The sequence below is a fragment of the Tenrec ecaudatus genome, chromosome 10, assembly GCF_050624435.1.
Source record: "Tenrec ecaudatus isolate mTenEca1 chromosome 10, mTenEca1.hap1, whole genome shotgun sequence".
In the NCBI taxonomy this organism is placed as follows: domain Eukaryota; kingdom Metazoa; phylum Chordata; class Mammalia; order Afrosoricida; family Tenrecidae; genus Tenrec; species Tenrec ecaudatus.
The window spans coordinates 138945532-138968350 of NC_134539.1; the positions used below are offsets into that span (position 1 = coordinate 138945532).

Below are 22819 nucleotides of genomic sequence, written 5' to 3' on the forward strand. Positions count from 1 at the left end.
GCTGGCCCTACTGACAAGGTCCCCATCAGGAGGCTTCTGCGAAAGATGGACAAAGGGCGGCCTGGTTCCTGTGAGCAGATGGCAAGAGTACTGACAAGTGACCTCCAGGGCTACCAGCCAGCACGGCCTCAGCTGCAGTGATGGTCCCAGCAAAGACACACTCCAGCCCCCACCCTACCCTGGAGATGCTGTCCGCAATCCTGAACCCTGTGCCCCAAACCCTGGCCGGCAGGAAATGGTCTCTTACTTCCTGCCAGATTGAGTCGGTTCCCCGAAAGATTCCATTATCTTTTAACGCCATCTTTCCAAGAACTTTTTTGAAGTTCCTTGTATGTGTTGGAAATTTTAACCCCTACAATGAAGAATATTCAAAGTACAGGGACTACTGAAAGGTCAGATAGATTTGTCTTGGAAGAATTATAGCCAGAGTGCTGCTTAGAAGTCAGGATGGTGAGACTTTGTCTCATGTACTTTAGACATGTTGCCAGGAGAGACCAGTCCCCGGAGAAGGATGTCATGCTCGGGACAGTGGAGGGGCAGCCAAAGCGAGAAAGGCCCTGGACAAGGTGCAGGGACCCAGTGGCTGCAGCAATGGGCTCAGGCACAGGAACAAGGGTTTCACTTTGTTGCGCACAAGGCCGCTGTGCGTCGGAACCGACTCTGGCACCTAACAGGAACCGCATAACCCCAAACCAACCCAATGCCCTGACGTCGATTCCAGCCCTCTAGGGTGCAGTAGGCCTGCCCCATAGGGTTTCCAAGGCTGTCGGTTTTCCCTCCTGAGGAACGGCTAAGGGGTTCGAACCACTGACCTTGTTTTCAGTTGGCAGCAGTGCTCTCACCATTGGGCCGCCCGGCTCCCTCTAAGCCCTGAGTTACAATCCCATTGGGGAATGGGGTTTCTCTGGTTCAGCTAAGAGACCATATCCATGTAGGGTGCGTCTTGAGCCTATCACCTTGGAGATGTAAAAAGACTGATAGAGAGCAGAGAAGGGGGAGGACAGAGGCCAGGCACACGAAGCCCCCCAGGTTAGCAAGGCACAAGGCACAAGTACTATCTCCTGGAGCCCCGGGGAGAGAAAGTCCCGAGAGCTGGCATCCTCAATTCAGACCCCGCACCTCCTCAACTGGGAGGAAGCACGCCTGGGTGTTGTAGTCGCCTACTTGTGGCATTTCTGTCACAGTAGCACTGGACTCGAGGACCATCCCCCCCCAAGCAGCCCGGGAGGGAGGGGAGGCAGAGAGAGACGGAGAACAGTTCAGAGCCTGGCTCTAAAAGGCACCTCCCAGGAGCCACCAGCCATGGAAGCCTAGGGAAAGAGGTGGCGGCGGCAGTTTGCAATGTCTACGTAGGCCAAAAGGAGGCCTCCGTAGGTAATCCCTGGAGCTGAGGAGCTGCCTTAAAAAAACAACTAAGGTGGGGAGAGGGGATCCCCTGCTTCAACCACCTGCTGACTCAGATGAGGAAACCAAGATGTGGGAGATTCCATAAACTAAGACACCAGGAGGAGGGGTAGAGACCCAGGTAGGTAGGTGTCCTGACGCCCACCGACATGGCAGCTGGGAGGGGTTCCTGCCACCAGCCCTGGCTAACGGGCCCCTTGGCGGGCAGCCCCTTTCACTTCCACCTCTACCCCCAGCACTCCCTTACCAGGGTGGGGAGTGTTCACCGCAGCAGGCGGGGAAGCACTGGACGGCTAACTGTGGAGCTGATGGTTCAAACACACCAGCCGCTCCACAGGAAGACTTACAGCCGTGGGGACCCTGCACAGACGGGGTTTACTCTGAGTCGGAAGCGACTCAGTGGCGCTGGGTTTGGTTTGGGGCGCCTCTGCAGAGAGCCCGGGTAGTACAGCGAGTTCCGGTAAGCGTGGGGCTGTTAATTTCTAGGTCAGTGGTTCAAACCTCCCCACCCCACAGATGAGGCTGTCTGAGCCCCTGTGGACTTAGTCTAAGGAGCAGTTCTACTCTGGCTCACTATGAGTGGCAATGGGCCCCATGGCCGTGGGTGGGGTTTGGTCCTCTTGCAGAATGGAAAAAGGCCCTTGTCCCTCCCCACACTGGGAGTTCGGAACGGGCTGGAGCAGCGCGCTGCAAACACCTTGGCCGATGACGCATGCCGTGATCCCTCCAAGAAAGGCTTTCCCAGGATCTATTCTGGGCTCTGACGAGCCGAGCCAGGTTCAATTGAGGCTCAACAGGTTCTGCCACAATCAGTTACCGTCACACGTGCAGGCGGGGTAAGGCTCACTGTGAAATGTGCACAGTCCACCTCAGGGTGAAGGGCCAGGGCTCCACCACTTACGAGGACACGGCGGCAAGCACCGACCTGTGTGTGTTCAGGCTTCTGTGTAATGGGAGTAATCATAGGGCCTGCCTCCCAAAGTTGCTGGGCTCAAGAGAGAGATTCCATGCAGAGGCGCTTGGCCCAGGGCCCAGTGAGATCTCAAGAGATGTGAGTCAGGGCTATTATTAACGTGCTGGATCCTTGAATTACAGGCAGTCCCTGGATTACGGCGCGTTCCATTCCTAAATTTGTCTTGAAGCCTGATGTACGTAAATCGGAATGGTGAGGCTGGTACCCAGCCTCAGGTGTCTGCAGGACCACAGAGCAGGGAGCCTACTTTTCTGTAGGTGGAAACTGAGATACGCCTCCAGATAGGCTCACAGCATCTTCAGCGGAACAGTGACACAGGAACGAGGACCATCGCGTTCCGACTCACTGCCGCAAAGGACCCTTCTCCATTTGTTCTTCCCAGCCGTCCCACTATCTCTTCATCCCGCTTTCCACAAACTCTTTGCAGCCTGCTCGTAGGTACTTGGGGCTTTACTAAAATTGGCTTTCACCTGACTCTTGGTTGTGCGCAAACCAGACGTCCTTAACGCAGGCAGGGCGGCACGGAGGGTTCTGCCTCAAGGGAAGGGCTCCCTGCCACAGGGCTCCTCGAATTTTTGGCGCCGTGGGCCCCACTTTGGCAGTTCAGCGAAGCCTACAGACTGCTTCTCTAAAAGATGTTTCTAGAATGCACAGAGCACTGAGAATGACATGGCGCCAAGTTCACAGATGGCTTGGGTTTCCTCTACGGGTGCCAGGTTCAGACCCCTGCCAGACTAAGGCCTTAGGTTCGTGTTTCAGGCGATCCTAAGGCCACTCGGTGGTCTTGTTCCAAGCAAAATGGGACAAAGTGCCAGCGGCTGTGTTTCAGTTCCTGCGTCTCGGGGTCACCCTCCTCCCTACCGCCGGCACCCCTCAGACCATCCCACCTGCCGGGCTCCCCGAGAGAAAGGCCACTACCTATTCCGCAGTGGCTCAGCCTACAGCAGCCGAATCCCTCTGGCCCGCAAACACGTTCCGCAGCTCAGGCAAGTGTTTAAGTGTGGGTCCCTGCTCTCAGGGCTTCTGGCTGAAGCAGTCAGACATTCCAGCTCAGTGCCTAACCTCACTACACCCCACTGCAAGTAAAGGCTCTTCCCTTGGTGAGACTCCATCTCCTAGGGAAAGGTCGGTCAAAGGGCTGGGAAACTGCCTTCAGGAGCCAGCACAATGAATGAATGTCAACGCAGGAGGTCAAAGAGGGGACAAGATTTGTCCAAGGTCACTTGGAAAGCCAGGGCTTAGTCCCAGGTCCCTGGCTCCGCCTCTGTCCCTTACTGAAAACCAGAAGGGAGACCGACCCCGAGGGCTGCCTGGAAGTGACTGAGAGCCGGGATGCCAAGCCAAAGCTCTGTCTTAAGCATCCAGAAAGGACACTTGGTTGGCCTCCCCAGAGCCATGGAGTACAGGGGAGAAGAGGGCTGGACCTTGTGACCTACTGGCTCTACGGTCCAAGCCGAGGGCACGAAGGGCCGGAGAGGAAGCATCAAGTGTCAGTCACAGATGAAGGCAAACTTTGTTGCTGGTCTTGGAATGCTACCTGGAGAAGCAGATTTCCTTCTCCATGCCCAGCCATTTCCAGAAAAGACTTGTGCACAAAGCTACATGCAATTAAATGGCACATTAGCCATTCAGTGTCGGCAGCTGTTGCTGGGAATGTTTGCTCCTTGCCTGCAGGGTTTGGGGAGGGGGCACACAGCAGGGGCCCCAAAGCACAACAGGGCCCTGAGAACTCAGCAGGGCACCCTGCCCACCTGGCTTCTGGCCATAATCCCCCGCCCCAGCTGGGATTTGGACACCTGCTCCCAGGCATCTCAAAACATCCTCTCCAGTCTGCCAGGCTGCTGGGCTCTGGCCTGCGGTGGGATGAGCCTCCCAGCATTGCTGGGGACACGCACCAGCTGGCTGCTGGGCCCCCTCATCCTTGTTCACACAGTGAGCTCCACACACAGTCTGAGGGCACTCACACCAGAACTACAGATAAAAAATGCGGGTTCCTGGGCAGATCTATGAAAGCCAAACCTTTGGAGGCCCAGCCTGGCGATGTGCACCGTGAATGCATTCTGAGACAACAGAGTGCGTGGGAACCACTGCCCCACAGCGTCCCCCGGCTGCCCGCACTGCCTTCTGCTGTCAGCCCGGCAGCTTTACAGCTGTGTGTGGACACAGTTAATCTAGTTTCCTATCTGGCAGCTGTGCAGTGGGGAAGGGACAGCTGAGGGCCTCACAAACAAGAAGAGGGGATGAGACGGGAGGGGCTGGGGGCAGAGGGAGGCAGCCTGTGTGGGAGGGGGCAATCTTTTGTTCCTGGGCCCCTGCCCCCCGGAGAAGAATCCTTGTAAGCCAAGGAGTCCCAAGGACTGATAGGAAACAAAACAAAAATCAACACACAAGCTCACTGCCAATGAGTCCATTCTGAAGACCCTGCCGGGCAGGGCAGAACTGCCCCTGTGGGTTTCCTGGACTGTATAACTGCACAGGAGTAGAAAGCCGCCTCTTCCGCTTGTAGAGCGGCTGGTGGTTTCAAACTGCTGACCTTGCTGCTAGCAGTCCAACACGTAGCCACTACGCCACCGGGGCTCCTTAGACAACAGAGCACCCCCTTACACACCGAAGGCTGGGCCCTTGTGTCTAGAAGCACAGACTGCAGGCACACAGACGGGACCACGTGAAGTTTCACACTGCCCGAGGGCCCCCATCTGAAGGGGCAACTGAGGCTGAAATTGCGCGCACACGCCAGCTGCCAAGCCTTGCCCCCTGACATGGTGCTGTGGCCACCTGGAAGAAGGGGCACTTCAAAAGCTTGCGCAGAAAGAGCTCTGGTGTGGGTCAGTGGAGACCCTGCCCTCAGATCGTGGGCACGGGTCCCCGCGGTTCCGTACTTGCATGTGACCTCGTTCCTTAACCCCGTCGAGCCTTCTCATTGTGAAGGATGGCTATTCTTACCTTCCCGAGGAAAAGAGCCGGGACTCTGGCCCCACCCCCTACCTTCCCGCAGTCCCACACCTCCACACAGCCAAGCTCTGACTGGTCTGGACCAGGACGAAGACAGTCCAGGGGAAACACCAAGCCCGACCTCCACCGCATTTCCCGACACCCATAGCATCCCTTCCTGGCACAAGCAGGGCCACACCCCCTGCAACAGGGAAACGCACCGCCCCTCTGTGTCTTCCCACAACACCCTGCTCTTCGTCCAAGCAGCAGCCTGACCCAGGCCAGGATGGGGGGGTGGGGGGGAAGGAATCTGGAGCCCACAGAGCGGAGGTCAGGGCTTCCAGAGCCCTGGGTCGGGTCCATGGGGATCCCACAATAGAGGAGGCGGAGCTCCCAGGCCCCATAGGTGGCCCTGGTTGGCTGGTGCCAGTCCCATTGTCCATTGGGACAATTGGAGGGGGGCTACACAGAGATGACCCCCACTCCCCACCCCTATCAAATAGAACCTCCGATCACCACTAGAAGCTGCCATCTGTCTCCTTCCTCAGACTGGCTAAGGCTCTGGCTCACCCGCTGGGGCATCGCACCAGTCGGTTATTCACCAGAGCGCCAAGCCCCAGAATAGAACCCAGGAATCCTGCCATCGGCTTGGCCACCAGCCGCCTCGTGCCATCCTTCATTCATCCATGTGCCAGGCACGGTGCTGGGGTCTGGGAAGATAGCAGTGCACTGGGCAGCCCAAAGAGCAAGGGACACCCCATACATCGGGCTCCAGAGACTCAGGCTGGGCCCCACACCCTGGAGAGCCCCCTGCCCCAGGCCCCCTGGGCTGGGGAGGCTCGCACCGGATACCACCCAGGGAAGCATCTCTGGACACCTGCTCCTTCAGCTTCAGGCTCCTGCATCCTGTCTGGAGACTGATCAAGAGATGGGGAGGGGAGGGAGGGGGGAGGGAAACACCAGGCTGCCGGCCCTCACGGATGGATGTGTTGTTTATCTGGGGTGCTGGGTTTTTTTTAACCCAAAGGTTAAAGCGTTTCTATTTGAAACATCTGTTTACATTCCAGAGTCCAAAAAAAAAAAAAAAAACAAGGCAGCCGAGCTCCAGGCCTATATCTGTCCCTAGCCACGTCACGGGCACAGCACCAGAGCTGTGCAGGGGGAACATTCTTAGCCCTGTCCCCGAGCTGCTGAGGTGACTCACACCTCCCTCCTGCCAGCATGGGACCACACCACCTCTCTTGGAGACCAGGCAGCCCCAAGGGAGGACAGGGGCCTGGAGAGGGCTGGCTGTGGGGCTCTGGGGATGGGTTGCAGGCTGGGAAGATGAGGGGGCATGGGGGTGGGGGTGGGAGGTGGGGGTGTCCTAACTTGCAAAGTTTCTAGGGCCTAACTTGAAAAGGTGAGCACACAGGCTGAGGAGGGAAATTAAGGCCAACTGCCTGCTGCTGCTCAGAGACGGGGAAGAAGAGGCTGGGTGGACCACTGTAGCATCTGCGTCTCGGGACAGGGCAGCCCCAAGTAGATGCTCCGCATGGCCCAGGGCTATGCTTTCCAAAGGACCACATGGCACTGAAGACATAGGCAGACAGCAGCAATGACCAGCCTGAGGTTTAAATCCCCCCCAGAAAAGACATGCCCCCACCCAAGGGGAGCGTACAGGGCCAGCCCTCAGGGTCAGGAGACTGCAGGGACATCCCTGCAGGGACAGAGGCAGACTCCTTTCAAGGGTCTTCCCATTCTCCGCCACACCCCGCAATCTCTGACCCGAGAACATGCCTGATCCAATGGCAGCCTTGTCCCTGGTCATCTCAGAGCCAACTAGCAGCTACCCACAGAGACATGCAGCGCTTGCTCTCTTCTAATTTGAGGTCTGGGACCCACACCCACGTACCCAGAGGCAAGGGCTACACACACACACACACACACACACGCGCGCGCGAGTGCCAGCCTACTGCCAGGAGAGGCTGAGCAGGCACAAGCCCAGCAGGTCCCTCCCTGTAGGAAGCATCTTGTGGTGCCGGCCTGGTGGGAAAACTGTGCCAGGAAGGCCCGATGCTGCCAACCGGTTCCTGTAGGGGGGGGGTGGGGGAGTGGCCCAGCTCTGGGGGACCCCAGCTTCCTGCTGAGAAGGTGGCAAGGCTGAGGGGCTTCACAAGCCTTTCTGGGGCAGATGTAGCTCTCTTCAGCAGATGGGAATAAATCGATAAACTGGGGAGGGGGGAGTTAAGGCAGCCAAGGGCCCCCAACGGCCAACCCTTGGCCCAACTCAACCACAACTACATGGACCCTTCTCTTACTGGGCACAGGGAGCCCTCTGACAGAGGACTTGAAGGTGGCTGCACATGATCTCTTGCCCCCCCCCTGTACCCAGCAGGAGGGGCTTGGGGGGGAGTCTTTATTCTTGGGGGCACCCCAGCTACGGCTGCTTCTCCTGCCCAAGCCTGGGGCATGGGCAGCCTGGAGGCAGGTTCCTGACCCACTTCCTCCCCTCTGACCACAGTGCCAAGTAGGCCAGGATGCTCTAGTAACCCCAGGCCCACACCAGGAAGACTGACCCCTACAGGAGATCGGAGACATGCAGAGTGTGGCAGGGGGGCGTGGTGGGAGCGGAGGCTCTGGACCAGGAAGTGCCCCCTCCAAGGGGACAGCTCCCCTGAGTCCTCCCAAAACCTGAGGTGTCCACCACCAAGCTGGGAGGAGGGCCCCCATCTGGGCATGGCTAAGAGCCAGGAGCCAGGGGCCAGGGCTCGGGGCTGGGGCCCAGGGCCCGGAAGGGTGGCCAGCAGAGAGCAGGTGGTGGAGGGGCGGGCAGGCAGGTACTTACCCGCCACAGGGATGCTGTGGAGAGCGGTCCGCGGCAGGATTTCCAAGGATGGCTCCCGGCCTGCTATTCCGTCTGCTGAGAGACAGGACTCGGTCTCATAGATGGTCTGCAGCATCTCCACCAGCCCCTGGGCCTTGGGCACCAGCAGCATGCCAGGGAGGGGGCCGCCTGAGGCGGGAGCCAGCCAGTGGGAAGGTGGTCGGGCAGGGGGTTGGGGGGGGGATCCTCCCTGCTCCGCAGGCTCCCCTCAGGCCACTGCCGCTGGGACCCAAGGAGTGGGGAGGCGCCTCATCCGGAGGCCGGCTTGCTCCCAGTGGCAGCGGCGGGAGGAGCCCGAGGCTCTGAGTTGCAGGCTGGGCTCTGTCCCCTTGCTGCCTGGGCTGTGGTGTCACCCGGCACCGGGGACAGGCAAGGGAGCTCGGGAGCTCGGCCGGGCAGGCGGGCTCTGTGTTCCCTCCCCAAGCTGGGTGACAGCTCTGGGCCCGGCTCCCTGCTCCTCCTTCCCGACTGAGCCGCCGGCAGCTGGCAGGAGACTGAAATAGCAGTTGGGGGAGGGCCTTGTCTATAAATAGGTGGAGCATGCTCAGGGAGCCGCCGGCCGGCTGCCAGGGCTCCTGGCCTGGCGGAGGCCCCATGGGGGAGGGGGAGGGGGCGGCGCGCTCCTCCCCAGGAGGAAGCGCCCAGTGAGGGGGATGGGAAGGGGAGGGCCTGCCTTGGGGCCAAGGCCACAGGCGCTGGATGGCCAGGGGCTGGGCGGGGGACAGGCACAGGCCCGAGGACCCTGGGTCTCAGAACAGCTCTGGCTGCTGCTCTTGGCAAAGGAAGGACCAGAAACCAACAGGCCAGCTTCCATCCTGCCTTCCCTCCCCTCAGGCTGCCCAGAGTAAGTAAGGGAACAAGGGGGAGGGCGGGCGTGAGTGGCAGACAGGGCCACCTGGCCTAACCTTGCACCTTCCCTAAACCCCTTACCACCAGCCAGATGGGCCCCTGGTGAGCTTCTGCCACCTAGCTACCAGCAGGGAGACCCCTGAGGCAAGCAGCCAAGTGGCAGGCCAGCCTCCCCCACCCAGTCTGTCTCCCAGAGGCTGCTGGGCTTCCTTCCAGAGGACAGAGAAACTCTTCCGGGGCAGGCCTCCATCGGTCCTGAGCTGGGAAGGGGACCACATGGCACCTGCCATTCTCAAAGCACGGGGAGGGCTTCCCAGGCAAGGCAAGGCAACTTGTGAAGAGTACCCCGTGGCTCAGTCTGCCAAGCGGCCTCGCTCGGGGGCAGAGGGAAAGGGAGGCACGGACTGGTACACAGCCCGTTGTCCTCTAGGCAAGGGGCGCGTGGTCTGCCCCAGGGATCCCGTGAGCAGACACGAGGACCCCCAACACCCATGCAGGTACAGACTTGAGGTTGGGAGTCCCTGCAAGCTCAGGAGAGTGAAGAGGCCACCAGCATGCAGGCCCTCCCCACAGCCACAGGCCTCATGCCCAGCAGCCCCTGGTCCCAGCCCCGAGCTGCCCGGGAGCGGCAGGCGGGGCAAGGCACCATGAGCACCTCTCCTCCTGGAGCTATGCCTCTCACTGGAGCCGAGAGATCGCACTTGGCCCCTGACTTCACTGGAGCCTTTAATAGCCTGGTTATTCCTGGGTCTGTGTCCCCCTCCCCCCCTTCCTGATGTCACACTTTCTATTTCTGAGCCCCCTCCTGGCCCCTCCTTGCCCCCTACTCCAGGCCTGCAGCCAGGGACACCTGTCCTCTCCCTGGACTGGATGACCTCACGGGAGCCCAGGAGGAGCTGGCCAACCAAGGACACGGGAGCCGAGGTCCCTGGAGCCCATCTTCCCAGCAGGCCTCTGCCAATCAGGGAGTGCTGTGGGCCTGCTGCCCTGGGGGGGGGGGGGTCGCTGATACACACGTATAGGCTGGCAGGTAGGTGTGTGTGTGTACCAGGAACTAAACAGTAGTCTGAAGCCTCAGTTTCTCAGGCAGAGAAGACTGGCAAGAAAGAGTGAGAGGACAGGGCTGGCCACTGGCAGACATCTCAGGGTAGGAGGGCTGGGGCCCTATTTACCACCCATGCCCCAGACCCAGCCTCGACCTCTTCCTGGCCAACCAGGCCCTCTCTAGTGGGAAGACAAGGTCCCCACAGCTGGGTGATGGGCAGTCAACTCAAGAGAACACGGTAAGCCGGGGGCAGCAGTCCCTCCCTGCCCAGGACTCCACCCACCCCTGCCAAGAGCAACCGGAAGGGCTGGCTAGCCCTGTCCTGGCTCGCAGGCAGAGAGAACCTGACTGGGAAGCCCTGTTCTGGAGGAGAGGGAATTTACCAGTTATCTTGGCTCAGAAGCTGAGCCCCTAGACCCTGGGTCTGCCAGAAGCCAAGGAGAGTGGCACTCCCTGCTTGGGGAAGACAGGGGTACTGGCAGCCTGGGCGGGCAGAAGCAGCGAGAACGAGGGGATCGGATCAGGGCAGCTCCCGGCACAGTTACCACTTCCAGTAACAGCATGAAGTGGGAAGTGAAGTGTCAGACACAGCCCAGCAATCCTCCCTGCAGTTCCCAGAATCCTCCGGGGAAATGAGGGAGAGAATCTGGGCTGAGGATGGTGGTGTTTTTTTCTTCTCCTGAGACTCGACAATGCTGTAAGATCCTCCCCAGAAAAAAAAAAAAAAGATCCTCCCAGGCCTCATCTCAGGCCCTCCTCATGGTCCACGTCTCTTCTCCCGTGTGTCATCCCACAAGCCCTATGGCTGACCCTTTGTCTGCACCAGCACCAACCGCCCCAGATGGCAATGACCTGGTCCTGTCCCTCTGAACCTAAAGGAAGAAGGAAGCCCCAAGCTGGCACCCAAGCTGGCTCTAAGGACTCTCCCCAAGCTCCCTTGGCTGGACCCATCAGGCTGGATTAGGGCCCTTTCCTGGGGCCAACACTGCTTGGTCCACAGTACAAAGTCAAGGGCTAGCCCAGGAGCATCTCACCCCAGACTGAAGATAGGGTGCCAGCCACCCTGGGGACCTGGACAGATCATGTCTGCCTCCCGTCCATTTCTCTACGAGCCCCGCCGTCCTGTCAGCATCGCCAGTGCTGGATGTTGGCTGAACCCTCCCATTTGGAGGAAAACTGGGGAAACCTAGGTTGGCATCTGCCACCTGCCCTCGGGGTTGACCTGCCTCCTCTGACCATTCCAAAGTCATCCCTTTGGAATGATGGGGTGGGAAAGAAGCATGTGGGGTAGCTCTCAGTCTGTGCAGGGCATAGAGGCACGGGGGGGGGTGCGCTTTAAGTGGGTAGGGGAACACAGGGGTTCACTTCCCAGACCCCTGGCCTACGTCAGCACTGACCCACTTTCTCCTCCTCTGGGCAAGCTGGCTGCCTTCCCCAGGGGATCAGAGGTAAAACCCGGGGCTTGGAGGTAATGCACGGAGGTTCCTGGCCCTGTCCCACACCCATGCCCCAGTTTTTCTGGTCACCCAGCAGGGAGGGAGCCGATGCCTGCCCTCCCTCCTGGGAAAGGGCAGGAGAGAAAGTGCAGAGGGAGCTGGGCAGGCAGGTGTTGTCATGATGCTTGTCTGCCTCCCACGCGGGGGATAAGAAACCCAGCCGCCACCCAGACTGGCTTCATGGCTGGCTCTCACTCTTGCCCTCGCCTCTGGGCAGCGACAGGGCAGGCGAATGCCCCCACTCCCAGGGCTGCTCCTTCGAGCTGGCTGGCCCAAGTCCAGCAGTGGGAAACCCTGTCAATGATCCGGCTCCGGGGGAACATGCAGAAATGCTCAGTTCCGGAAAAAGAAAAGAGAACCTCAATCTACTTTGAAGAGATGCTGAGGCCAAGAAGTCTCCTTAGGGGCAACGGATGGATGGCCCCATTGAAGGCCTCTGCCTGGCGGCCGGGACAGTGAGTATGGCCAGATGATGGCCCAGAGCCCAGCCCAGAGGTGCACAGGTAGGGAGGTGAGTGCCTGCTGCTGGCCACGTAGCTGGCTCATCCAGGACCACCTCCTCCTGACTGGTCAGCTCTGGAGCCAGTTTCCTTCTGTTTCCCACCAGAAATGTGCCCAGGGTATGGGGTCCTGAAGATCCCCAGTGGGGACTTGACCCATGGAAGCATGCCTGCACATGAAGAGCTAAGGGAGCCTAGGGGCCAGCCGAGCACACCCTGCCTTCCCCAGTCCGGCTGCTCTGTACACCAAGGCCCAGTGGCAGAGGTTGGATGGTGTTCAGGGCCAGGACACCCAGGTCCTGTGGCCAAACCATTCCCAGCATCCCCCCTGGCCCAGCCTCTGCTTTGTGGCCCATCTCCTTTCTTCCCGGGGTTCCAGGAGCTCGGGGGGGGGGGGGGCGGCGGTGTCTGCTCAGGCTACCACCGTGCTTTCATTTGACTTCCTCAGGGCCCCACGGCACATGGCTTCTAGGCTCCTGCCAGGCACTGGGCACTCGCAGCCCCAGCCCAGAGACCACCCCGCACTCTGGGAATGACAGACCCCGGGTTTCTGGAAGAGGAAGGGCTATGTGGAGGCTGACTGCCTCCCTCGCCCAGGACAGCCAGAACCCCATAGTGGGGAAAGTCAGCCCCAGAACCCTCAGGGAAATGGGAACAAGGGCCTCAGGGACAAGCCCTCCTCCACCCCCACCCCTAGCCATCCTAAGCCTGGCCTCGCAACAAACCTCCAGTGAAGTTCCCAGACCCAGGCCCCTTCCCTTGGTCCTTCCTCTCTCAAACACGGGAAGAAGACAGCATCTCCCTCTACTGGGGGGAGCTGGAAAACCAGTCAAGGAGGCTGACAGCACAGGCCCCCAGGGGGCTGCTGCTCCCAGGCTGCTGCACCTGCCTGCCCTGCTAAGGACACCTCAGCCTTAGCTTGACCACTGGGGCTCCATGGGAAACTTGGACCCTCCGTGTCTGGAAATGCAACCTGGGGCCAGAAGCCCTCCGAGAGCTTGTGGGACATCCCTGCCCAGGCCTCAAAGCAAAGTGAGTCACGTGATTCTCTCCCCACCCCCACCGCCAGTTTCCCAGTACATGTGACAGTTATGCTAATGTTACGCTATAGTCTATTCCATGTGCGACCAACGGCATTAGGAAAACGTGGGAAATGCTGTGGAAATGACCCGAGGCAAAGGGAGCAAACTGCTCCGGGAAACACAGCCCTAGGCTGGCCCATGCAGCCACAGAACTTCCATTGTTTTAAAAAAATGTCACATCGATGAACAACAGACACCATGGGGGAAGGGAGACAGGTCAGGGTAAGATGTGAAAATAATAATTTATAATTTATCAAGGAGTGGTGGGGGGCAGAGCTGACACCAAGGGCTCAATAGAAAGTAAATGTCTAGAAAAGAATGATGGCAACATATGTATAAATATGCTTGAAACAATTGCTGTATGGATTGTTATAAAAGTTGTAAGAGCCCCCGATAAAATATTTTTTTTAATGCCGCATCTTCAAAGTGGCCCCAAACAGAGCCCAACAAAGCAATGTGTGCCTGGAACCACATCTGTCCCGGAGGATGATTTTCCTCTAAAACTCCAAAGCAAGGAAGCCACCAACTGCTGCCTCTGGGACAAGCTCCCGTCCCCTGGGCCAAGGGACAGTCCTCACCTCAGTGTCAAGCAGGGGCTGACGGTGGCTTCGGGACAGGTCAGCACTGGCCCCGCCAGAGCACGCACGGTCCAGTGATGAAGGGCTAGGGGCCTCTCCTTTCCCTTGGCCACCCCAGCCCAAGAGGGGAAGCAGGAAGACAGGTCTCCTACGGTTGGCCACCTGGTCGCCTGAGCAGCACACACCCCTCCATGAGTCCCACCCCCTGGCACAGCCCCTCGGCCTGGAGGACCCCACAGGGGCACTCAGCAGGCCAAGCTGGTCCGGCAGGCCTGGAGACTCAGGCAGCCTCCAGCCGGCTCTCTCCCGTCTCCGTGCCCAGGGTGCATTTTGTTGCAAAAGGAAAAGGGGCACATGGCCTTGACTACACTAGACGGCACACAGTTAGCCAATCCACGCCCCCCCTTTCCTGTCTGCCAGAACCCCTAGCACTGGGGGATCAGCTTCTCCCATGCATTGCCAGGGTGGGGAACCTCACAATAGATGGCCTCAGGAAATAAGAGGAAAGAACTAGGAGGCAAAGGGCATTTATAGAGGTCTACCTACAGGCACGCACATATGTAAAGATAGTTATATATGGCGATGGGGAATTAGATCTATGTGCATATATTTATAGGTTTAGTATTAAGGTAGCAGATGACAAGGATCTGCCTAGAACCCCCTCCCAGGGGGAGAAATAACGTAAAAGTGGGTGAGGGGCGATGGAGAATGATGTAAGATATGGAAAAAATAATCTATAACTTATCAAGGGTTCCTGAGGGAGGGCAGGCAGGGGGGAGAAATGGGGAGCTGGTATCAGGGGCTCAAGTGGGAAGAAAATACTTTGAAAATGATGATGGTGCCATATATGCAAATGTGCTTGACACACTGGATGAATGTATGGATTATGATGAGATGTAAGAGCCCTCAATAAAAGTATTAAAAAAAAAGTAGCAGATGGACATTGGACTGCTACTTAAGCATTCCCTCAACACAAGAACACTTACTTGTTCTATTAATCTAACATTCCATCATGCTCACCTTCCCAACAAGATCACTAAAGACAAAGCGGGTGCATAAGCAAATGTGGTGAAGAAAGCTGATGGTGCCCGCCTATCAAAAGATATAGCACCTGGGGTCTTAAAGGCTTGAAAATAAACAAGCAGCCATCTAGCTGATAAACAACAAAGCCCACATGGAAGAAGCACACCAGTCTGTGTGGTCATGAGGTATCCATGGGATCAGCTATCAAGCATCAAAAACCCAGAACAAAAAATCGTATCAATGTGAATGAGGGGGAGTGTGGAGTGGAGACCCAAAGCCCATCTTTAGGCAACTGGACATCCCCTTACAGAAGGGTCCTGGGGAGGAGACAAGTCTGTCAGGGTGCAGTATAGCACCGATGAAACATACAACTTTCTTCCCCTCCACTATCATGACCCCAATTCTACTTTACAAATCCAGCTAGACCAGAGGATGTGCACAGGTACAGGTAAGAGCTGGAAACAGGGAATACAGGACAGATGAACCCCTCAGGACCAGTGGTGACAGTAGTGATACCAGGAGAGGAAGGGGAAGGTGGGGGTAGAAAATGATCTACCTATAATCCCCTCCCCGGAGGATGGACAACAGAAAAGTGGGTGAATGGAGAGACATCGGTCAGTGTCAGACATGAAAAATGAATAATTTATAAATTATCAAGGTTTCATGAGGGAGGAAGGGTGGAGTGGGAGGAATGAGGAGCTGATACCAAGTGTGCAAGAAGCAAGAAAATGTTTTGAGAATGATGAGGGCAACAAACATACAAATGTATTTGAAACAATGGATGGATGGATTGTAACAAGAGTTGTACGAGTCCCAATAAAATGATTTAAAAAAAAATAGATGGCCTCAGATCTCCAGCCAACTGAAGACAAGAGACGGGGGGGGGGGGGGGGGGGGCGGGGGAGGTTGGCCTATAGGCGCGCACACACACACACACACACACACACACACACACACCCGCCCCGCTGCAGCTTCTGCATCATCCAGCACATGGGTTCCATCCCTGAGCTCTCCTTTACCTTGGCCTAAGCCCAGAAAACCATCTCTCTACCGCCTCGGAAAACAGCGGAGCAGAGCGGGAAGCTGAGCAAGACTGGCTCTGGACCCTGAAGACAGGACAGACAGGGAAGGAGACAGGCAGAGGGAGAAGGCACTTATTTCTCTGACCACAATGACCCCTGACCTCTCAGGGAAACTGAGGATCAGCCTCAGGCCGCTTGGACACATCCTCACGGGCACATGCCCAAACCCACCCGTGCACCACGCTGCCCGGAGTTCCCACCCAAGGGCTATTTCTGGCAGCACTGGGCAGAGTCCTCCTTACAGAGGGGAAAGGACGTCTCAGAGCCAGGGATGCCAAGTTAGGAGCCACCATGGCCACCAGGACACAGAGGCAGAGGGGCAGGCTACCTGGCTTGGAGAAGCCAACGGACTCCTCTTCAAACATGCCACCCCCACCCCAATACCACACCCCCCAGCAGCAGGTTAGACGTCCACTAAGGGAAGAAGCACAGAGGCCAGGCAAACACCTCAGGACGAGGGAGAAGCCACCAGACACGGCCAGGGGCTGGGCACCGAGTAACAGGAAACTCTTCCAGCATCATCATCCCTATGTACATCCCCTCAGGCCCACCTGGCTCCCAAACGGCATTTCAGGACCTTGAGCTAAGAAGGTAGGCATGGGGACAGACTCAAACCCGTGGCCGGGCAGGGCTGTCCACCCAGGGCTGTCCACCCAGCAACTCCCAGACCTCTACCTCCTGGTCGAAACATCCATTTTGCCTCTGCCCTTGACTTATAACCCTTCTCCACTCTGCACCCCTTGCTCCCTTCTGGCTCAGACGCCCCGGAGGCCTGGCTGGGCAACCCCACAATCCATCGGACCCAAAGCTACACCAGGTGCTGGTCTCCAGCCTCCCACTTCTTACCAGACTCGTTGGGAGAGTTCATGCCGGCTCGGGCGCGTAGGAAGCTGGCGTTGGGGGTTAGGACGACAGGAGAGGGTGGAGGTGCGGTGATGTCAAGAGAGACAGATGCTAACAGACAGACGGGACAGGAGCCCGGGGCCGTCGTGCCTCTAATGCCCATCCGAGGCCATCCTTCCAGCGAGGCGGTCAGACACTCCGAAGAGCCCTGGGGAGAAAGCGGGCAGAGTGAGAACCCCCAATCCAAGAATTTCACAGCCAAAGGAGACCTGGGGCAGACGGGGGTCAGCCAACCCACCCGTGCACCACGCTGCCCGGAGTTCCCACCCAAGGGCTATTTCTGGCAGCACCGGGCAGGGTCCTCCTTACAGAGGGGAAAAGACGTCTCAGAGCCAGGGATGCCAAGTTAGGAGCCACCATGGCCACCAGGACACAGAGGCAGAGGGGCAGGCTACCTGGCCTCTTCTCTCCCTAATCATCAGGGCCTCTGGCCCCCACGAGAGTCGGAAATGGCTGCCTGGGGCACACCCAAACTCCTCTGCAAGCAGCAGTGTCCACTTCCAGGTAGGGAGACCTTATCGACTCTCAAAGGTGTCTGATGTGGGACAGACTGGGTGCCCCACCAATGGAGAAAGTGCAGGGGAGGGGTCTGAACTCTGTCCCTAGTTGGCGACAGTGGTCGGAGTTAAGGGAGCCGGGGCCCCCAAGGGGAAAGCCCTTTCTGGCCTCTTTCTGATCCTTGGGCCACTCCACCTCTGGGCCTTGACCTCTCCCTCTTCAAAAATGGGTCAGCCAGAAGGGTAACTGCCCCTCTTCCAGCTAGGTCCTTCCTGGGCACTTGGAAAGGCAGACAGCTAGCCCAGAACCAGCATAGCATGGGCTGGGGGCCCCGGGGCCAAGTGTTGTCCTGGTTGTGCCTAGTCCAAGAAGCCTGGCCCAGGGAAGCATGAAACCCAGCCTGGCTCTGCCTACCGAGCCCTGGGGCTGACGCTGGCTGGGAACAAGGGGCCCCTGTCTCTTCTTTGCTCAAAGGCACCAAAAGACCCAGCAATGGAGGATGGCCCAGGCTTTCCGACCAGGGGCTGGTCAACCTGTCCCCCTCCTCCAGCTTCAGTGTCTTCACCCACCTACCTGGGCCCATCCCTAAACAGCCAGGGATCCACCCAGACATGATCTCATTCATTTGCTTCCAAGGAAAGGCAGGCCCTGCAATACCCAATGAGAGGGCAGGAGGCAACCAGATGGGGCTGAGAGGAACAACACATTCAGGCCCATGGCTCTGCTCTGCTTAGGTCCTCAGCAAGCTATGCAGTTCCTTCCTCAAGGATGCCCAGGGGAGGCCTCCATTCGGGGCCCACAAGCCCAAGGTCAGCTGAGGCAAGGACATAAGAACACAAACATCCATGCACACGTACGCATACATGCTCGAAGGAAGGAAACCAAAAGGCCCAGGGTCCGCAGCCTCCTGCTCTCAGGCACCTGGCTGGCCCCTGTTCTGAAGTCTGTAACTGGAGGCAGGTCTGCAGGGCTCCCGGCGCCCAGGTATGGAGCAAGTACAACAGCGGCTGCGCAGGCCTCCAGCCAGATTCAGGAATGTGGCAGGTGGAGCTGCTGGTGTCCTGGCAGGGCCCGCGTGGGCAGGCAGCTCAGCCCGTGCCCACACCAGGGCTGGCGCCCAGTCCCGCTCACACCCTTTCCCGTGGGCTGGGGAACACAAGCTCAGAAATTCCCACGACTCCCCACAGCCTGAGTGGCTCAGCCAATCTCCTCAGAGAAGGGCAGCTCCGTCTGTGGCAGGACACGCATGAGGTGAAAGCCTCAGTGGGAGAAGATTGAGGTCAAGATCAGCCCCAGCAGCCTGACCCACACACCCTGGGGGGGGGTCTGAAAAGTGCTGAACCTCACTCACTGGGAGGGGGATAAGAAAAGGAGGGGCTCCCCAAAGCCACCCACTGTGGGCTCAGCCCTTGGGTATGCTCTACCTCTCCCCACTTTGCGGGACTCCGCAGGACCCCCTGGGGCCTGTGTCCACCTACAAAGTGCCAGAGAGTGTCTGTTCAGAGCCCACCAACCTCCTAAGAGAACAAGAGTCATGGGCCAGGGCCTTCTGGGAAACAAAGCCCCGTTCAGGACCCGACAGGCCAGGTGGAGATTCTTGTCCGGGGTGGGGCATGAAGGGGAGAAAGGGCAGCTTGCCTGGGAAAACCTGAGCTGGTTGCTCCCTCCTCTGCCAGACACATACACTGGCCATTGTTACCAGAAGGAGGCTCCGAGTGGGCGCCAGAGAGCAGCAGCTGGGTGGCTCCTGGATCCCTAGACACCTGGGGGCAAGCCAAGGGGCATCCCCACTTCCTTGGGCTAGTAAGGGGCAGATCTCAGGGCCTTAGCTACCTTTTGCCAACGCTTTCCATAATCCCAAACCACCTCCCACCTGCAGTCAGGTCAGCAGGTCCAGGAAGGCTGGAACTGACTGCTTGCCGCCCTGAAGCAGACCACTAAGCTTGGGGGTGGGAGTAGAACCAGGGTAGATGTCCAGCCCCGCCCTGCTCTCACCCACCTCCCAAACTGCCCACGAAGGAGCCATGAAAACTCTGCTAGAGGATGGGAGATGGGTGGACAGCAAGCGAGCCTTGGCACTGCCCTCGCTATGTTGTGTCTCAAAGGCCACAAAGTTCACAATGGCCCCCTACAGAGATCCTGTCCCTCAAACAACTCCCTCTGAATTCCTGGGGAGTCAGGGGTCCCTGCCAGGCCCCCACACTACCAAGCAGCAGGCTCCTGCTGTTCTAGTCCCAGCACTGTACCCTCCCTCCCCAGACCCAGTTCATCCCAGCCAGCCCCTTCAGCCCTGCCCCCAGTTACAGTGGCAGGCGGGAGCTCTGGGAAAACAGGCGTCTGAACCAAGCCCAAGGAGCCTCACTCTGCCGCCCCGAGGATTTCATCAAACACGGGCAAGTCCAGACACCCCATCCCAAAGCCCTCAGGGCATCGAAGCTTGACCTCTCCTGAGCAGGGCCATGCAGGCAGGTCGCTGTCCCCAGTGCCTAGGTGCCTCCTCTGCCTGTGCCTCCCCCCCCAACTGGGCCAGGAGCGGCCTAAGAAGGGCAGGCTCAGGCACAAAGGCCCCAAAGTAGGGGAAAGGGAGGGCAACAGGGGAGGAAAAAAAGGCACCAGGCTGACAAATTCGTTTTTTGCAATCGGCCCATTTCTGTTTGTCTGCTCAGACGCAGCTCCAGGCATCTGCACAAGCCAGATGGAGGAGGCTGCTATTTCTAGAAAAAAAAAAAAAAAGAAAGAAAAGGAAAAAAAAAAAGGGGGGGGGTGAGAGGGGAGGGAGGAGACAGAGGCAGAGGGTGGAAGGCTGGGTCTGTTTGCCCTAAAACCCCAAGGCAGAATGAGACCCCCCCCCTCCCCAGCACTACCAGACAGGGTCCCCATGGACATCAAAAGGGCTGCGGCTGGGAGGGGGGGGGGACAAAGAGGGAGAGAAAGTTTAATGAACCCAAGGCGGCTACAATAGGCCCCCTCCCGAGTTACATCAGGTTTTCATTCATGAGCAAGCTACAGTGCTCCAAAAATGCCAAGAACCGCCCCCCCTCACAGCTCCCCCCCCCCCAAGAGTGTGTCCTCCAGCCGGCGGGCTGAGCCTGCTGCCGCTCCAGACATCCCTCCTCAAAGAGATGGGAGTAAGAAGAATCAATTATTAAAGAACAGCTGGTACTCCCCCAGCTCCCCTCCTCGACCCCCACCCTGCATACAGAAACACAAACGACCCCACCCCCACTGCCAAGCCCCATTTCTAAACACTCCGCAAAGAGCTACCCCTAGGGAAGGGAAAACAAACCTTTGTCTCCGCAGCTACTTGGGGTGGGTGGGTGGGGCATGTGATCCTGCTGTCCCCCCCCCCTCCAAATTACACCATCCAGTCCAAGAAGGAGGAAATATGGGGAGAAGGGGAGGCTGACACAGGGCAAACGTTTCCTCTCTTCTTGCCCCCAAGGAACTTGTAGCTGGTACCTTTCCCTCTGGCCCCTGGGGTGTGTGCAGGGAGGTCTAGACAGGCTAGGGGGCCCCCATTCTGGTTCAGGATGACCCGGGTAGGCCTGGTGAAGACACAGCCCAAATCCAGGCCCAAGGGGAGCAAAGATCCAAGAAAGGGTTCAAGAAAGGAGGCATGGGACAAACCAGGCTTTCCCCAAGCCTTGTGTTTAGAGAGAGAGAGGAGGGGAGACTGCATTGAAGAAGCAGGCAGCCCCCAACTAACTGGCTGGCCCCAGCCCCAGCCTTGCATCTCAGGAGGCTGGTGGGGAGCGAGGGGTGGGGGGTGGGGAGATGATGTCCCTACCAGCATACTCAGTCTAAGAGAAGGCTAGGCCAGGCTAGGGCACAAGCCCATGGCTAGCCCTCGGGCCATCTGGCCAGGGGTCCCTCTGGCCAAGATTCTTGGACCTCCCATCCCCTGTCGCCTTTTGTTCCTGTGATCTGGCTTCAGCCTCTCCTCCCAACTGGATCTAGAACCTGCACATCCATGCCCCGCCCCCAACATTCCCGGTCCCAGGAGCAAGGTGGTCACTGTCCAGAGTGGTGGGGCCAGGAGCAGGTCCTCTCCTCAGAGCAGCTACAATTCCTCTTTAGGGACACCTCAAAAGGCCAATAGTGGGTTACCATGTGGTCACCTCCTCCCCAGATGGGGCCCTCTCATCCTCAGGCCCCACCCCCAGGATCCCAGATTAATTACTTATCATCCGGTCAGTTCTCATCTTCCCTGGGCACCTGGGGATGGGTAGGGTTGGGAACCCGACTCCCCCAAGTTACAGTGCGCTCGCCGTGCCCCCACCATCAAGAGAGAAAGACCCAGGATGGAAAATAGGGGGGGGGCATTCACACCAGACCAGAAGGGTAAAGAGCTAGCTCACCCCCCCCCCCCACCGCACCACCACTGGGCTCCAGGGTGTCAGACCGGAGAAGAAGGTGGGAACAAACGCTGTGATCCCACACGGGGTGGGGGTGGGGGTGAGAATAATGGGGGAGAGAAGTTGGGTGGGCTCCGCAGTCCCAGCCGCAAGCACTTTAGTCGGAGACACAAAATCACGGACGCGTTCTTGTGTACGCGTTCTTAGAAGCTGTGGGGTGGGCAGCGCCCCTCACCTCGGAGCACCAAAAATAGGGAGTCCAACGAAGAGGGGGGTCTGCACAGAATCCGGGTGCAGGGCTCCAACGGCTCAACAACGCAGCGTGAGCCGCCGGGATGGGAGCAACTCAGGCAGCGCCAGTTCGTCCCGTCCCCCCCTCACCCCCCCTCCGGCCATTTAGGGGCGCGGGTCCCAGGCAGGCGGGCCCCTCCCTTACCTGCAGGGTAGGCACCCCTGCAGGGAAGAAGCGGGGAGGGCACGCGCGCGAGCGAACCCGAGGCCCGGCTCCCCGGCGGGCGACCTCCCCGGGGGGTGCCGACTGGCACCCGGGCGCCCGAAGGAAGGAAGGAAGGGGGGCGCGGAACTGGCGCGCGCGCGCGCAGGGAGCTCGCGGACAGCGACGGCAGGAGGCGGGCGCCGCCTCGCCTCCCGGGGGCCGGGGACCCTGGGGTCGCGGCGGTGCGGCGCGCTCACCCCCTGCGACTCGAGCTCCGGCTTCGCTGGCGGCGGCGGCAGCAGCGGCGGCGGCAGCGGCGGCAGCGCCTCCTCGACGGCTCCTCCATCTTTGCGGCGGCTCCTCCGGCTCCGCTCGCCGCCGCCACCAACAACAACATTCGGAGACGTCAGTGCCGTCACGTGACGCGACCCGGAGCTAAAAATAGACTCAGACCCCCCCTCCCGCTCCCCCCCCCCTCCGCTTCTGTCGCCACCAACCCCGCCCCTGCTTCTGAGCCCTCCCGACCGGGCGGGGCCCCAACGCCGCCGTGACAGCTTCTTAAAGGGCCGGTGCTTTGCAAGGCGTTGGGCTGGGGGGGGGGGGTCCGGGGGGACGCGAAGGGACCGCGGCCTGCGAGTCGAGGAGAGCGGGGTGAGGATCGCAGCAGAGTCCGAAATGGGGGGGCGGGGCGAAAGCGAGGGCTCGGCCCTGGGACGCACCACTTTGCTCTGCACTCCCTCGACTTCCTTTTCAGGCTGAGGATGGTGCAATAGCTCTCCCTACCGCGCCCGCCCCCCC

The 22819-nt window shown here is 59.0% G+C and overlaps 1 protein-coding gene across 3 annotated transcripts in view; it reads right to left on the bottom strand.

The window, feature by feature from the left end:
- HDAC5 (histone deacetylase 5) overlaps positions 1-22449 on the bottom strand; it is a 35447-nt gene extending 12998 nt beyond the window's left edge. Inside the window, exons 1-3 of one of the 3 annotated variants that reach the window (XM_075561930.1) lie at positions 22279-22449; positions 16676-16880; positions 8136-8207 (exon numbers count right to left, since the gene is read on the bottom strand). In XM_075561930.1, the coding sequence (XP_075418045.1) occupies positions 8136-8207; positions 16676-16835 (232 nt within the window). In that variant the 5' untranslated portion in view covers positions 16836-16880; positions 22279-22449. Of the gene's footprint in view, positions 1-8135; positions 8211-16675; positions 16881-22278 lie in introns of all 3 variants that reach the window. The other 2 variants (XM_075561929.1, XM_075561931.1) reach the window with 2 other exon arrangements.
- Positions 22450-22819: the final 370 nt, after the last annotated feature.